The sequence below is a fragment of the Gopherus flavomarginatus genome, chromosome 1 (genome assembly GCF_025201925.1).
Source record: "Gopherus flavomarginatus isolate rGopFla2 chromosome 1, rGopFla2.mat.asm, whole genome shotgun sequence".
NCBI lineage: Eukaryota > Metazoa > Chordata > Testudines > Testudinidae > Gopherus > Gopherus flavomarginatus.
Genome location: NC_066617.1, coordinates 182,186,726 through 182,204,107, shown reverse-complemented (window position 1 = coordinate 182,204,107; position 17,382 = coordinate 182,186,726). Strand labels below are relative to the sequence as shown.

Genomic DNA, 17,382 nt, shown 5'->3' with positions numbered 1-17,382 from the left:
CACTTTGGGCTAATGGTGCACTAGCACTGGGGCTCCCCCACTAAGAGCTGAGATCACTAAGAGTTGAAATCACTAAAGAGCTGAAATTACTGAGCTGAGAGCACTGAGTACTGTGCTAACTAGTGGGGGAGCCTGAAGCTATACTGTGGAACAGAGCAGCTGGTGGAGTGGAGCAGTTGTGGGGACGGCTGGAGCGGATCACGGGACAGCAGGTGGCAGCAGAGCGGCTGGCAGAGTGGAGTGGCTGTGGGACGGGTGGAGCGGCCCACAGAGCAAGCGGAGCCGAGCAGTTTGCAGAGAGAACTGGAGCAGCTCATGGAGCAGAGCAGCTGGTGGAGCGGAGCAGTTTCTGAGGACGGCTGGAGGAGCAGCGTGGAGCGGCTGGTAAAGCAGAGCAGTTTGTGGAGAAAGCGGAAGCAGAACCCACGGAGAGGCAGGGCAGTTGGCTCCGGACCACGTAAGGTGCCCCTTTCTACCCAGGCCGAGGGGAGGGACCTCTACAGATAAACTCTCGAACTCTGGGGTGGCATTGACCAGAGACTTTTGGGTTGTTGGACTTTGGGGTGATTGGACTTAAAACCCTAAGGGGAAAAAGGACAGTGCCAAACGTACTTGGAGGTGGGTTTTTGTTTATGGTTTGTATTATAACCCTGTTTGTGGTGTTTCTCCAATGGGATGCCGCATTGATTCCTTCCTTTATTAAAAAGATTTTGCTACACTCAGACTCCGTGCTTGCGAGAGGGGAAGTATTGCCTTCTAGAGGCGCCCAGGGGGGTGTGGTATGTGAGTGTCCCAGGTCACTGGGTGGGGGCTCGAGCTGGTTATGCATTGTGTTACTGAAACGGAACCCCTGGATACTGAACCCGGCCCTTGTTGCTGCCAACTCAGAGGGGCAGAAGGGTTACATGAGCAATCACTCGAAGAAGAAAAGACAGTTACTCACCTTTGTAACTGTTGTTCTTTGAGATGTGTTGCTCATATCCATTTCAAACCCACCCTCCTTCCCCACTGTCGAAGTAGCCAGCAAGAAGGAACTGAAGGGTGGCTGGGTCGGCTGGGGTATATATCCAGTGCCATAGCGGCACCACTCCAGGGGGAGCCCAGCTGACCCACCGAGTGTTGCTAGGGTAAAAAGTCTTCCGACGAACGTGCACGTGGTGCGCGCACACCTAATTGTAAAGGATATGAGCAACACATCTCGAAGAACAACAGTTACAAAGGTGAGTAACCATCTTTTCCTTGAGTTGTGGCTGAAGCTGGGGTCAGGGCTGGCCTTACCATGAGGCAAACTGAGGCTGCCTCTTCAGGTACCAGACTCTGGAGGGAGGGGGGGAGGGTGACAAGGACTCAGAGTGTAGAACCTTGTGTCTGCTGCTGGTGTATATGTATTGTCTCTGCTCTAGATGCACAGAGATAGTGGAGTGCTGTGCTGGAGGAAGGAGGGCACAAGAGACATAACAGGCAGGCAGGAGAAAAGGTGAGGGAGAATAACAGAAAGCAGCAGGAGCTGTAGGGAGAGAGAGGAGGAGGAGCCTCTTTTGTACCTCTCTAGCACCCCCAGGAGCCTGGACTGATTAATACCAGCTTCTCAGGGAGCTTCCTGTTTCCTGCTGCTTCCCTGAACCTACTTGAGGAGAACAGGCAGTCAACTGAAGTAGTCGGAGCCAGTTAGACCCTTAAGATGCTGATATCTTCCCTCACTCAGGCCCTGCTACCAGGCTGCTTATTTTTCCCCTTCAACTGAGTGCTGAGAGCCGCTATAGCTGGCGCAGAACAGCAGTCATGAGTGAAAGAAGAAATGTCCCTCTAGGGCAGCATTCAGAAAAACAAAGAAAGCAAAGGAAGCTTTTCTATCTAAGCAGGAAGACGCTCTCCTGAGATACATAGACACAAATGTTCATGGTGAGCCTTCCGGCCCCAGTGAAGATGTGAGTGGTGAGGAGATGCCTGATCTTCCAGTTAGTCAGAATACAGGGGACCTGGCAGCTACTGCAGCATCCATATGTCCATCTCAAATGGATGTAACCATGCACATTCCTGAAGAAAAATGTAGATCAGAAAAGAGTGTGGTGGAGGTGCAAGAAACAGCTGCCACTGAGTTTAGTTCCTTAAGTCTAGATTATCCAGGACTGTGGACCCACTTGAGCAGTAGCCTGAGGGACTTTCTTGTATTGCATGTGAAAAACTTCATGTTCCCCAAAGACAATGAAAATAGAAGTTTCCATCCAACACATTACTGGCGTGAAATCCCCTATGGTGACAAAGCTGAGGCCAGGGCTTATGTACTCAAAACCCCAGAATGTTGCATACTGTTTTATTGCAAAGTCTTCCAGTCTAATGTTCCAGCCACACTGGGTTCTACAGGAACAAAGGACTGGAAAAATCTAGAAATCTGACATGCCATGAGAAGGCAGTAAATCACCAGAGAGCATTCCATAGGTGGAAAGAGCTTGAGATGAGACTAAAGTTAAAGGCCACCATAGATGATCAACATCAAGAGAACATTGCATCAGAGTCTCTTTAGTGACAAAATGTTCTGAAAAGGCTCATTGCCATTGTGAGAATGCTTGCTAACCAAAACCTAGCACTGCATGGCACTTCAGATCAGCTGTATGTGCTAAACAATGGAAACTTCGTTAAAATTGTGGAGCTGATGTCTGAGTTTGTTGCTATACTCCAGCAGCATCTAAGAAGAGTCACCACCCAAGAAACGTACACACACCAATACCTTGGAGAAAAAATTCAAAATGAGATCATACAGTTACAGGCAACAAAAGTCAAACAGAAGATTGTGGCAGATCTGAAGTCAGCAAGATATTACTGTTATTCTGGACTGCACACCTGACATCAGCCATACGGAAGAAATGACTTTAATGGTGCATTTTGTACCAATAGAACCTAATGAAAATGTCCCTGCAGTGGTGACTGTCAGAGAGCATTTTCTAGAATGTATTAACATTGATGATACTACAGGAGCTGGTATGACAAATGTAGTTCTTAAGAAGCTGGAAGATACAGGAATTGTGATAACTCACATGAGAGGCCAGGGCTACAATAACAATGCCAACATGAGAGGAAAGAACAGAGGAGTGAAGACACAGATCCGAGAGTTAAACCCTCAAGCTTTTTTTGTCCCATACAGTTCTCATTCATTGAACTTGGTGGTCAGTGAAACGGCATCAGGTTCTAGTGAGGCTGCTGATTTTTTTTTAATGTAACTCCAAGCATCTATATATTTTTCTCTGCATTGACTCATCAATAGCAAAATTTGAAGCAACATCTGGGAATATCCTCTCTGACACTGAAACCACTGAGTGCCACACGATGGGAAAGTCAAGTAGAGGTGATAAAGCCTATCAAACACCAAATTGGGAAGATAGATGATGCCATAGTTGCCATTATGGAGGATAATGCTATGACAGGAACTGTTCATGGGAGAAAGGTGGCAGAGGGAAATGGACTCACCAGAAACATACATAACTTCCGATTTCTGTGTGGCTTAGTGTTGTGGCATGACATACTGTTTGCAATAAATGTTGTAAGCAAGAGACTCCAAGGCATTGATATATCTGAAGCAATTTAACAACTGGAAAAAGCAAAGTCATACCTACAGCCTTACTGGTCAGATGAAGGGTTTCAAAACGTTCTGAAGAGTGCACAGAAGTTGGCAGAGGAACTTCACACTGAAGCTGTTTTCCCACCCATTCAAGAATATGAGTCACCGAAGAAGACATTTTGATTACAAGGCATAGAATAATCCCATAAGAGACCCCAAACAACAATTCAATGTTGAATTCTTTAACCAGGTGCTAGATTGTGCAATACAGTCAGCTGAAGAACGTTTTATGCAGCTCAAGGAACACAGCAGTATATTTGGGATGTTATATGATATTCCAGAACTCCTCACTATACCTGAAGAAGACCTACACCAGCAATGCAGGGCAGTAGACATTGCTGACACATGACAACATGCGTGATATTGATGCAAGTGATTTAGGTGATGAACTGAAAGCCTTTTTAAGATGTATTTCAGCAGAATCAACTCCAAAGGCTCTTCTGGAATATATGTGCACAAATAAGATGACCACCCTCTTTCCAAATGCTTTTGTTGCTCTGCATATACTTCTAACACTTCCTGTAACAGTTGCCAGTGCAGAAAACAGCTTTTCCAATCTGAAGTTAATAAAAACACCTCTACACTCCACAATGACACAGGAGAGGCTGGTTGGCCTTGCAACCATCGCAATAGAGCATGAGGTGGCCCAGATTGTGGACCTTCAGGAAGCAGTTCAAATCTTTGCAGCCAAGAAGACACAGAAAGCACCACTTTGATTATTCAAACAGATAAAAATGCCAGTGTTTACTATGCAAACAAGAAAAAGTAACATTTGCTGTTTAGGCGTTTGAAAGTTAAGACTGACTTAAAATTTTTGAACAAGGCATTTTAAGTTGTTAGTTCTCCTTTATTGGGATTGGTAGCAGAGCAGTGCCATGAGAGGAGTAGAACAGGAAGAAGGCAGAATTGAGACTTTTCAAAGTTTTGGTCCAAGCGAGGGGACATGAGGGCGTCATTTGAGTTCCCCGCTTCAGGTGCCAAGATGTTGTGGGCCGGCCCTGGATGAGGTGACCCTGGAAGTGGGGTGACCTTGCCCAATTGTAATCCTTGCCACTGGGTTTCTCTTCACTCATACAGAAGCTTGAATGAAGCTGCTTCCCCTATACCCCATTTTCTTATAATGATGAGGAGAAGCAGCAGCAAGTGGCCTCGCCATATTTTAGAAATGTGTGAGAGTGGTACTGAATGTGCAGCAGCACCAATGTTGGATGTGCTGCTCTCCTGTTAGCTCATGGGAAATGTGACGAGATAGATGCTCACCCCACCACCAGCAGAACATCCTTGCTCTGCCTGTCAGTGGACAAACCTGAAAATCTATTTATGTTGGTGTCAGTTTGCAGTTTATCAGTGTGGATTAGCAAGACCCCAGCATAGTTCACCAGGCTGTTTATGCCACTAATGCTCCTCATTTAAAAATAATTATTTTCTAACCTGAAATGTATTATCTATGATTAGTTTTCTACCAGTACTTTTCATTTTACTCCTCAGTTACAGGAAAAATACTTTTTTCCTAACTCATCTTAATATTAATACCTCTTGGAGAGGGGTGTGGATGGGTGGGAGAGGGTGTGTATATATTGTTATGGTATCTCAGAGTCATTGTAAATACTCTTATCCACTTGTATTCCACAGACAGACCCTCAACAGTATACCCAGCTGAGGGCCTTCCCATCAAGTAATTCTTCGTACAATAGGATATCTGACTCTTTGCCATTTTAGGTGGAAATTTGGCAAGCCTCTCTATTTTGGTTTGTTGGTTTGGTTTGGGCTAAATTGTTTGTTTATTAGGATTTTTCAAGTTAAAGGGACTTCAAATGTCACACATAGTATAACATATGTAGTTTACCAAAGGTTTATAATTCAGTATTATTACTTCCTTTATCCTACCACAGCAACTTCTATAAATACAATCCAGGATAGGATTCATCTTTTTTACAGTAGTGTTGTAAATGACTCTGTCTGACTCATTTCCTCTGTAATCCCCCAGGCTTTTTCCAGCATTACTGCTTTCTAAATACCAGTCTGCCATTTTGTATCTGAGGATTTTCATTTTTTGCCATCACATTATCTATTGAATCTCATCTGTTTTAATTCTGACTATCTCTAAGCTTGCCAGATCATTCTGTAATTTTAATTTTTGTAGCTGCATATTAGAAAAGCATGATTCCTGGGCTGTTGTGCTATGGCACATGTCCAGTTGCATTAGTGTAATAGATTCCACTGTAATTTCACACTGCAGAAGGAACCAGATGATCAGAATTTGCAACACATTGTTTCATTCTAAGGAATATGATTTTTTTCTGTGCACAATTAAACATATTCCAATTTTCCTCTGAACAGTTAAACATATTCCAATTCCAAAAAATATCTTCACTATCAAAGGGCTGTATGTATTCAGGGTCAGATATTGACCCTATTGTGCATTTTTTAAAGTGTGGGAGTTGTATAGACAAATCCCATAAGGCCATGTATGTCATCATCAAAAACAAAAGTACCCAGGAGTTTGGGATCACATCTCTTCAATACCAGAAGTCAGAAAGTCCAGGTTTATTGAGCTGTTTTGTAGGGTTGAGAGACTGACCGTTACTGACTGAGGGCAGGCTATATAGACATTCTAATACTGACGTGCTTCACCACCTGCACTAATCATTGTTCCTGAATGATTTGCAACAGAGAGAGAAGGAAGAAAATCCAAGTGGGGCTGGAGAAAAATGTGCATCAGTACAGAAAGTCTCAGATGCAAGGAATGTTTACCAACTTGTTCCACAGTCATAAAGTAGTCAAACTGATCCTACTTTCTCTGTTCCATAGAGAATCAGAAAAGTCACATCCCGAATAAGTTTTCTGGAGTGTAAATCATGTTGTAAACCTAGATTGCTCCACTGTACCAGAACATATTTTACTGTTAGGAATTATTTTCTTATTTCACAGAGGAAATTACCTTGAAACCTGAACTCACACAAGTAGTAGTCATGGATGCACTGACAGAAATCAGGGCCACCATCTGTGACATTACCCTTTGCTCTCTCTGGGATGGTAAATAAGAGTAGAAAAAATTCTGGGACCCTTGCTAATGAAGACTGTCAACTCTTTTCTACTACATGGTCATCTACTATACACTCTGAAACATGCAATAGTTCACTATTAAAAAAAATCCATTAAATGCATCCAAATGTCTAATCTCTTTTCTAAGCAAGCTAATTAAAAACAGTCCAGCATGATTTGTCAAGCTCTGAATATCCTGCATCCCTCTTAGCCCCGCTTCAGGCTAGAGCATGGCCCAGAGACAATATTGTTGCTCTGGTGGATGACTTACCTCTGGCCAGAGGTGAGGGAAGTACTCCAGGTCATCCTGCTGCTCATACTTACTCTACTGTGTTTTACTTCTTCATTAATAGTGAGAACAGTTTCTTGTATTTTAGATATACTAGTACATTTTTCCATGAAAAGGCAACCATATAATGTATTTTTTTTAAAGAATACATATGTTAGTCTTTAGTTCTGTGCAAAGGCATGAAAGGAATAAAGTTCCAAAGCATGGTATGATCTTGGCAAGCTCCACATAAACTTTATTGAGATAGTAATCATAATGCTCTTCTCTAACTGGGCTGTAGTCAACTCTTACTATAGAGGAAAGATAAATCAAGTTTGTATATTCTTATTTGAAGAGGAGAGGATTTTTTAGTGTTAGCTCTTTGAAGACTGTCATCAACAGACAACAAATCAACTTCCTGCAAAAGAATATTATAATACTGGTGCCATTTGCAGCATTGTTGCTAAGCATTTCCATTATAAATCATTTCCCCATGGTTTTAGTAAAAATTCAGTCCAGGCTGAAACTTGGTATGTCAGATCTCAGCTCTGAAGCCGTGGTTGTTTCTACCAGTTTTCAAGAAAATTGATTTAGCTGTTTTTGTTATTTGACAGAAAAAGAAATGATGGTTCTGGTGATGTTTACTATTTCAAGTGCTGTTTTTTTCATCTTGAATAATAAAAGTGTTTTGCTATTGGAATCTTTCATAACTCCTTTGTGCTCCAGTGGAAGGAATACATAACTGTTCTTTTAAGTGTATGAAATTCTGACTGAATATTGGCACTTGTTTAGGGAAATACCATAACAAGTGCATAAAGTTGACCTAAAGGCACGTTTTGCTTATGATACATTAGGCAGTATTGAGGGAAAATTATATTAATTTTCAACATTAAATATTCTCAGCTGTTCCCGGTGGTGGCAGATGACAGCACAAGGAGCAATGGTCTCAAATTGCAGTGGAGGAGGTCTAGGTTGGCTATTAGGAAACATTATTTCATAGGAGGGTGGTGAAGCACTGGAATGGGTTACCTAGGGAGGTGGTGGAATCTCCATTCTTAAGGCCCGGCTTGATAAAACCCTGGCTGGAATGATTTAGTTGGGGTTGGTCCTGCTTTGAGCAGAGGATTGGACTAGATGACCTCCTGAGGTCTCATCCAGCCCTAATATTCTATGATTCAAATAATATCTGGTAAAAAGAGGGCAAAATTCAATCATAGTTTCAGATAATTTTTTTTAGCGCATATGACATTCATCCAAATTATGTACGTGTGATGGTTAAACTATTTAGAGCCAGTGGTTCATATGGAAAATAATTTTTCCCAGCCTCAAAAAAGGTCAGTAATCTTTGTATAACAGAATTCTACTCTTGTGTCTGAACTACTTGCATGTGGTTAGAATTGGAATGTTCTGAGATCAGTTCTGAGCTGGCCCCTAAAGGATGGAATAAGTTAAACTGTTGTGAGGAGTATTAGCCAGAAAAGCCTCAGTCATCATCTTTCTATTTATCTGCTGATATGGGAGAAGCTCACATGTTCTGCCTTGGAAGATGCTTATTTATGTGTGACTGCAGTTGCTTTTCATGAGCTTGTTTTCACCGGCTGGTATGTCAGTATACCTCCGGTACTTGGCTTTATTGTTTTATCTTCTGTGGTTTTAATCATGTTTCTTCTTATGTTATGTATATTTCTCCTCCTATTTTCTGGATGGAATCTCTCATGTGACAGGAGTATGTCCATCATGGACAGCTACAATCACTATTTGCAGTGCCTTGGAGCAGTTCATGACACACTCGGATGTGAGATCTGCTCAAGTTGTCACCTTTAAGTCATCAGGCCCCAAGGAGAATACATCAGGCTTTGGCTGACCTACCCTGAAGCAACCAATAAATTCAACTTGAAGTCAGTGCACAAAAGCTGCCTTTAAGGCAGCAGATTCAAAAATCATTTTTTGCTAATAGATGAGACTCTGTCAGAACTGCCAAGTTTGGTGCAGATCTGCCTTAGTAGGCGCCCAGAGCAGCAATTTAATAGCTTTGAAATGATTTGTGAACATCCAAATTTAGCAAACAAAGAGTCATGATAGAGATTAATTTTCATCAGAGTTTAGCTAGCAGTAGATTTGGAACTGAATTCTAACATAGGAGTCAGAGTGGAGCCTCTCCCAAAGAGGAAGTTGCAGTCCTTATCAGTGACTGTACAACTTGGTTCTCCTGAGTAAATAAACGTAAATGCTCTGGTTATTATAGTTGTCCTATTTGCACTTTGGTTTTCAGAGAGCTGGTAGCCCCAAAACACAACCAGGCCACAAGGTTTTTGGCTATTCTGAGGTGAATGACTCTCTCTCTCTCTCTCTCTCTTTTTTTGTTTTGTGTCAGAGGAAAAAAATATTCTGAAACCTCAAAATTTTTCACTAAACAGAATTCTTCCTTTTCAGTGATCCCTGCAAATTGTTACACTTACGAGGTTAATACCCATTGTATCTGAAGAATGAAGAAGTAGAGTATATATAATCATTTTAATAGCAAATAATTCCTTAAAATGCGTTGGGAAACCTGATATTCCAAACCACTGTGTGTGCTAATGGATATTAAAAAATAAATAAATAAATAATTGTGGGGAACTGTGTATTACTAAGCTTGTAGGAAAAAGAGTTTCTCTGGCTGTGCTGGAAGGAGGACAGGACACAGTGGATTTGGTTTAATTAGGCTGCAACTTTATTTCTAAATGTCTGAGAGTACCTGGCAGATAAAACAGTTTATTGCAGGCAATTCATTATCTATTGTGTATACCCATGGGGTGGAGGCTGCTGTCAGCGTTCCCCCTTTACCCGTCCTGGTCCCCTGTCAACATGCTGCTGGGTTAAAGGGGAAGGGTGGCTCCCTGCCAGGTTAAAGGGGAGGAGCGGCTCCCTATCATACCAGTCATAGCAGCCCCCCCCACTCCCCCCCCCACATTTCCACTCCTTTAAATAATACCTCCTTTAAATCCTTTACCAGTCCATTTTCTCCAATCACTGCATACCTTCCTCATCTGCCCCATGCTTACAAAATTAGTTGCAACATCATAGCTTAACTCCCATTTCATATTCACCCACTGTGGGTAAGGCAGAATCCCCTCACACACACACACGCACCTCTCACCTTGGCCAATCTAGTGGTGAGGGAAAACATCCTTCCCAGCCCCTAGAGGAAGATCAACAAAAAGGAGTAAACAGTGAGGTGTCATTGTTTCCAGATGATACAAAATTACTCAGAATAGTTAAGTCCAAAGCAGACGAAAGAATTAAAAAGAGATTTCCCTAAACTGGGTGTCTGGGCAACAAAATGGCAGATGAAAGTAATGCAGATAAACGCAAAGTAAAGCATATTGGAAAACAGAATTGCAACTGTACACACAAAATTATTATCTAAATTAGCTGTTACCATTCAAGAAAGAGATCTTGGAGTCATTGTGGATAATTCTCTGAAAATATCCATGCAACAGTCAAATAAAGCTAACAGAATATTTGGAACTATTAGGAAAAGGAGAGATGATAGGACAGAAAATATCATAATGCCACTATATAAATCAATGGTATAACCACACCTTGAATACTGCATACAGTTCTGGTTGCCGCATCTCGGAAAAGACATATTAGAATTGGGAAAGGTACAGAGAAGGGCAACAGAAATGATTAGGGGTATGGAACAACTTCCATATGAGGAGAGATTAAAAAAAACTGGAGTTGTTCAGGTTGGAAAAGAGACGACTAAGGGACGATATGATAGAAGTCCATAAAATCATGAATGTTGTGGAGAAAATGAATAGGGGAAGTGTTATTTACCACTTCACATAACACAGGAACCAGGGGATCACCCAGTGAAATTAATAGACATCAGGTTTCAAACAAACATAAGGAAGTACTTCTTCACAAAATACACAGTCAATCTATGGAACTCATTGCTGGGGGATGTTGTGAAGGCCAAAAGTACAGCTGGGTTCAAAAAAGAATTAGGTAATTTCATCGAGGATAGGTCCATCAATGGTTATTAATCAAGATGGTCAGGGATGCAACCCCATGCTCTGGGTGTCCCTAAACCTCTGATTGCCAGAAGCTCGGACTAGACAATGGGATGTATCATTTGATAATTGCCGTGTTCCGTTCATTCCCTCTGAAGCTGCTGGCACTGGCCAGTGTCAGAACACAGGATACTGGGATATTAGTCTGACCTAGTTGAGCCATTCTTAAGTTCTTATGTAAAGAGCCAAGTGCAGTAATGCACACTGCAGATTATGAGAAAACCTGGTATTTAACGACTTCCATGGGTGGAAGTGTAGGTGATGCTCAACTGGTCCAGGTATAAGAGGGCTTTTCTTGTTCCGGTATAGACCTAAATAGTCTTCCCTCTCTTCTGATAACTGGGGAGGAGAGGGTGATGGGTCTGCTCACCTGGTCTGAGGCAGCTGCAGCAAGTCCCTCAGGCTCTCTAGTCGTTAAAGGAGCCACACACCTTTTCCTACAAGCCAGAAAATGGCCCCTTAATGTGAGGCTGATATGGGCCTCACCGCTTTATGTGGGTCATTGTTCAGAATATAAAAGTGTATGGTTCTGGTAATTCCATAATCATGTACGTATACCCAAGGGAAGCTTCTCTCAGCCCTCCTCCCTTACCCATCCTGGTCCCCAGCCAACCCACTGTTGGGACCCTATCATCCCCCCTTGAATGAAGCTGAAGGGAAGCTATAAAGGAGGTGTGGGTTGGCTCCATGCCATACTAGTCATAGGAATCCCAGCCCCTCACCCGCGATTCCACTCTTTAAAGAGTACCTCCTTTTAATCCTTTACCAATGCATTTTATCTGATCACCTTATCCCTTCCTTATGAAGTTCTCCTAATCCACTAGGTTTGGTGTCTCTTGCTGTCTTGGGGGGAAGGGGAGAGGAGGAGGGATAAGTGACAACCCTCCCCTCCTACATTTAGATCCCACAGAGGAAAAATAAGGAAGTTCCCTGAAACCCACCGAGTTCATCCCTACAGGCATCCATTGCAGCATTAGACAAAAGGGATTCACTTTCAGACCTTGCCCCTGTAACCTCCATCTAGTGCTGGTCGTATTCACCCCTGTTCGTAGTGTCACTGTCCTGTCCTGTTTCTCGGAAACAAATGAAAATCATGGGGTGGTATTTTGGATTCATTGTTTTGTTGCATACTTGTGTAGTGGTTCAGACGATTTAATATCATTTGATATAATGCAAGGGACCAAAATGTAGCTGAGACTGGTTACATCACTGAATCCCAATATTAAATAAGTAATAATTTATATGGTCATATTTTGTTTTTCAGCTGATTTTGACACTATCCAAAAACTGTTGAAATGTTGGAATTTCCTGAAAGGAAAAAATAACATCATAATCTATATTTAACCTGGTCTATGTCTCCATGTAATCAATTTGTAATTAAAAATGTTCATTAGACTGCTGCATTTAAACCTATTGAATAACATACTGTACTGTATTAATGTATCTTTAACAAATACATTTTGTTTTCCAGCCCTGAGGGACAACAGGATTGAGCTGGTTCGAGCTTCATGGCATGAACTGAGCATCAGCGTCAGTGATGTGTCTCTGTCAGATGAAGGGCAATACACCTGTTCTTTATTTACTATGCCTGTCAAAACTTCCAAGGCTTTTCTCACTGTTCTGGGTAAGTATAGCTGGCTGAGAATACCAAAGTGAAATGAGTTAAGAAATGAGTTCTAAGACTTCTCAAATCTTGGTAAATATTTCTAGGTGAATTTTCAGAAAACTTAGCAGCAGATGCATGTAAAGCACCAACTCTTGCTTTCTCTAAAGATTGCTTGCCTAGAATCATGCCTAGGAATAGCAAGCCCCTTATTATGTGTGATGTGGCAGGACCATGAATTACAGTGCACATCAGTAGCACCATATGAGTGCTCCTTAAAATGGACATAACCTCTATATCTCGAGCGCCAAAGGGGTTAACAGGGTGCATGTGTTCATCTCCTAACAATGTACTGTATAGGGCAAAGGAGACAAAACCAGAGAGCATGAAATCAAAAAGGGCTTTAGAGACTCATAGTTTTTCCTTAGCTATGCATTTTCTTGGCTCATTCTATTTTCTTTTTTCCTCTACAAAGTGCATATTTTCACTGGACTTGCTTCTTTTACGCTTCATCCTCTAAATGCTCTGTTTTTTTCCCCCAAAGGTTATAGAGACACACACACAGAGAAAAAGCAATAGATTCATAGTGATGCCCAAAAAATAATGTTTCAGCTCCAAGCTTTATGTGATTCTATCAATGTCAGTAGCCCAATCAACTGAAATTGCTATAGTTCATTGAAACACACCTGTGTACCTAACAAGTGATACGATTTTAAAGATTGATTTTTTCCCCCATTTTGTTTTGTTTTGCTTTGCTTTTTATATATAGAAAAGCAGGCAGTTGAATTTAATAGGACTAATTCAAGATGTTCTCTGTGCTAGTAATATTAAAGTTAATCCAGCCAGGGAACTGGTTTTGTGCATAGGATGTGAAATGTGCCTCTGTGAGTCCCACTGAGTCTATTTTACAAAAATCATCGCAAGTTTGCTATTAAAGACAAAAAATATCCACTCAAAACAGAGTATTTTGGGATAACAACTGCCTAAGGGTTAATTTTTTTTTCTGTAGAGGGCCATCTCAAGATCCAAAGAATGGATGATTAGTCAAATTCAACCTATTAAGTGGCAGTGGGACACAGATAAAGGGTGTTACAAAGGTAAAAAGCCAGACATCTAATCAGTAACTTCTAATCAGGGTGGCTTGATTTTTGTATTGGTCTATTTAGTTCTACTTTTTATTTGGTTGGGTTGTTTTTTTTTACATAACTGCTTTCCAACATCATCTGTTTTCTTTCCAGCAAAAATACAGCAGCAAGGTTTCAGAAGCATCTGTCTCACTATAATTTTGTCTATTAGAAACTCACAATTAAAATTCTTCTAAAGATGCCCCTATATGAGAGTAACGTTCCTTTTCTTTTCCTTTGTAATTTATTCCATGCCATCAGAAAGATGATTTATATGCAGAAATATTCTTTCTATTCACTGGTCTGATTTGGATTAGAAGATTTTAATGTACAGGGATTATTAAAGACGCCATTTCATGCCCCTGAAAAGTAGGAGTAGTTTTACTACAGAATCTACACTGTGATAGGTGCTGTTGTTTGTGTTTGGAGTAATGTTTGAGTGTGTGCAGTGTTTATCAGTTTCCTTTGGAAAAGGAGAGACACGAACAAACCGCATTGCAAGATGCAGAGCACAGAGCTGAATTTCAGTGACTGATCCCTTTATCCAGGAATGGAAATCTGTGAATTAACTGAAACATTCCAGATGTAAAGGGTAAACCTAATCGTATTATAAGAGCTTTTAGAAACTGTGGAAAGAGATATCCCCTCAAAATAAGTCATTTCGGTGTGTAACTAAGCCAGTCATTGAATATAACTAAATATTCTCAATTTTATTCACAGTTCTTTATTTTAAATCTCCCTCCATTCCTCAAAACATAATCCTTGCCATCTCTGATGTTTGGAGTATGATGTTTAATGGGCATAGGACCTGATTCAGAGCTCACTGAATCAATAGAAGGATTTCTATGAATTCTGTGTGCTTTGGATTGGGCCCATTATTACTATATATTATTTAAATCTGAAAAAAGAGGATTTTTTCCCCCTTCTTTTTGTGCTCCTTTTGTGGTATATTTCCCTGAATTCATGCTGGAACTGTCTGTTAAAATGCAGCTGGTTCAGTATGGATTTTGTTCCTGGTTGTGTTTCATTTTAACAAGAGTAGTTAATATATTCCATGCCTCCCACTCGAAATAATCTCCTTAAAATGCAGATATCCACTCTATATCGAGCAATAGGAAGTCAATCTGAACTTGAACATAAAGTATGAGACAAGCTGGATGGTTTAAAATTAACATACAAAACATGTTCATTTTCTTCAATTAAACTCTCATATGGTTCAGATTCACTGGTCAGTTTAAAATAGAAAACGGAATTCAGTGACACTTGCAGTTAGGCCTGTCAATCATAAAGTGAATAAACCTATCTGTTATTTCTTTTGGAAATTGATCTCTAATAGGTTAACCTTATCAGCTGACAACCCTCTGGTCAAAAGCTTAAAGTAGCTGATTGGCAACATGCTGTATCTTTTATTTGCTTGATTGTTTCTTAGGTGTTCCTGAGAAGCCACAGATTAGTGGATTTACTTCACCAGTTATGGAGGGAGAGAGGATGCAGCTAACCTGCAAGACCTCTGGTAGCAAACCAGCAGCTGATATCAGATGGTTCAAGAATGACAAAGAGATTAAAGGTATTGAAAAACATTTATATGTCAACATCAAAACTAAAGCATTTACTGGGATAGAGGATTGCTTGGAATTGTATCACTTTCATTTCTATAAAAGGATGGACATTATCTAAACGTGCAAGAATCAATTCTATTATGTAAATGTGGAAGAATTGATCAATATTTATCATAATAGCAATATGACTGAGCTTTTTGCAAAATGTTACAAACTATATTTTTTAATTATCGTTATCTTAAGTCCATGATATCACCACAATTGAGATGGATCATAAAATGCTTTACAATAATCTTTAGTATCAGGTTCATGTCTCTATCAGTACCCCAGCTACTTTGACATTTGATCCACTTTTGCCCGTTCCCATAAAATTGGTATTGGTTTTTATTGCTGTCATTTTCATCTAATATGCTAAAAGATCTGGTGAATGAGTAGTCAGAATTCTGACTGTTTCCATGTAGCTGTTATTTTAAAATCATTTCTTTAGTATCCATGTATCTCACACATTTGTCTGGCATTATGTTTTTTTTTTTAGTGAATCAAAAAGCTGCTTCAAGCAAAGCTGTGGTGGTAATAAGAGAAACAGTTCAAATTTCTTTGGTATCCACCAACACAGAGCAATACATAATTAAAAATATGACTAATATGCAAAATTTATAAGTTAAAGATACCATGGTTGATATTCACAGAAATATGATTCCTTTCAAGTGTACCTGTCTTGAGAAGTTTCCAATTCAAAATCAGATAATTGGATTGGAAAGAGGCATGGACTTTGGGCTCAGGTAGGTTAAAATATACCTGAGTTCCTATGGTCAAGTGAAGATGGGAAGCAAGAAATCAGAAAGTGGAGTCTTTCAGCCTGCAGGATGGTAAAGCAGGGGTTCTCAAACTTCATTGCACCGCTACCCCCTTCTGACAAAAAAAATTACTACATAAACCCAGGAGGTGGGATGAAGCGTGAGTCCTCCCCAGCCTCACCACCCCAGGAGGCGAGGCCAAAGCCAGACCTGAGACCTGTCACCCACGGCTGAAACCCTCATGCTTCAGCCCTGAGCAGTGGGCTCAGGCTTTGGGTTTGGCCCCAGGCTTGGACTTCGGCTCTGTGCGCCAGCAAGTATAATGCCAGTCCAAAGACCACTTTGGGGTACCGACCCACAGTTTGAGAACTGCTGAGGTAGAGGAAAATACCAAGAGAAAAAGTAGCATCTTGTGCAATATAATTAAAAGGCAAAATTCAACAGAGGACATCACATATATGCTGTACTATGCCAGCAAAGCTGTCATTCAAAAGAGATGTCAAAGTAAATGTATGCAAGTGCCATCAAAAGATGGAAAATAAACATAGGTAGTGCCAGTATCCTAAATGAACTACTGGTGTAAGCAGACATAAGCAAAGGCAACTCATGGCACCAGATTTTTTTTAAAATCAGATCTTTCAGGCTTGCACAGTAAATATGCATTTCCTGTTCAGCTGAAATGTAATAGCAGCAAAGCAGACAATTTAGGGATTTTGATCTTAAACTAACACATGGCTTTCTGGGCAGGTGCCTAAGGGATGGACATAAGAAAGAAAACTCAATAGAATGGATGAAATAAGTGTTGAAACTGAGGAGGAATAGGAAGTGAAGAAGATACAAATGAGAAAAAAGCCTTGAACGCTTTAGTTTTCTAGGTCTTCTGAAGAGCACATTGCCATTGTCATAAAGGTTGCAAATAAAATAACCTAACTAGCTTGCAATGGCATCAACAGAAGGTACATTAGCTTTTGTGCACTGGAAAAGGTGAAATGATAAATCTGAGAAAATAGATATGAAATTGTATGCTAATGCACCTGACATTAAAGGTTAGGAGTTCTGCTGTCTAGCACCAGTAAATCCAATTGTGTTACAGTATATTATACATGGTGCAAAAGAATATGAAAACTGAATACTTTCAGAGAAGGAACCGGGGGAAAAAAGCCAACCTAAAATGTTGCTTGCATTTCTATTAGCAGAAAAAAGGAATTATCATCTAGTAAGAAAGAACTGTTTAGCAGGCTCAATGTTAAGAATGGAAGAGGCTGAGTTTAAATTATGGCATTGCATTCCTTATATTTTAACCTTCTGCTTC

At 40.6% G+C, this 17,382-nt stretch overlaps 1 protein-coding gene across 4 annotated transcripts in view; it reads left to right on the top strand.

The window, feature by feature from the left end:
* The window catches only part of CADM2 (cell adhesion molecule 2), a 1,084,078-nt gene that overhangs the window by 898,160 nt on the left and 168,536 nt on the right, over window positions 1-17,382 (top strand). For all 4 annotated transcript variants that reach the window (XM_050959378.1, XM_050959357.1, XM_050959368.1 and 1 more), the window contains 2 exons: window positions 12,459-12,611; window positions 15,144-15,281. In XM_050959378.1, the coding sequence (XP_050815335.1) occupies window positions 12,459-12,611; window positions 15,144-15,281 (291 nt within the window). The remainder of the gene's footprint in view (window positions 1-12,458; window positions 12,612-15,143; window positions 15,282-17,382) is intronic.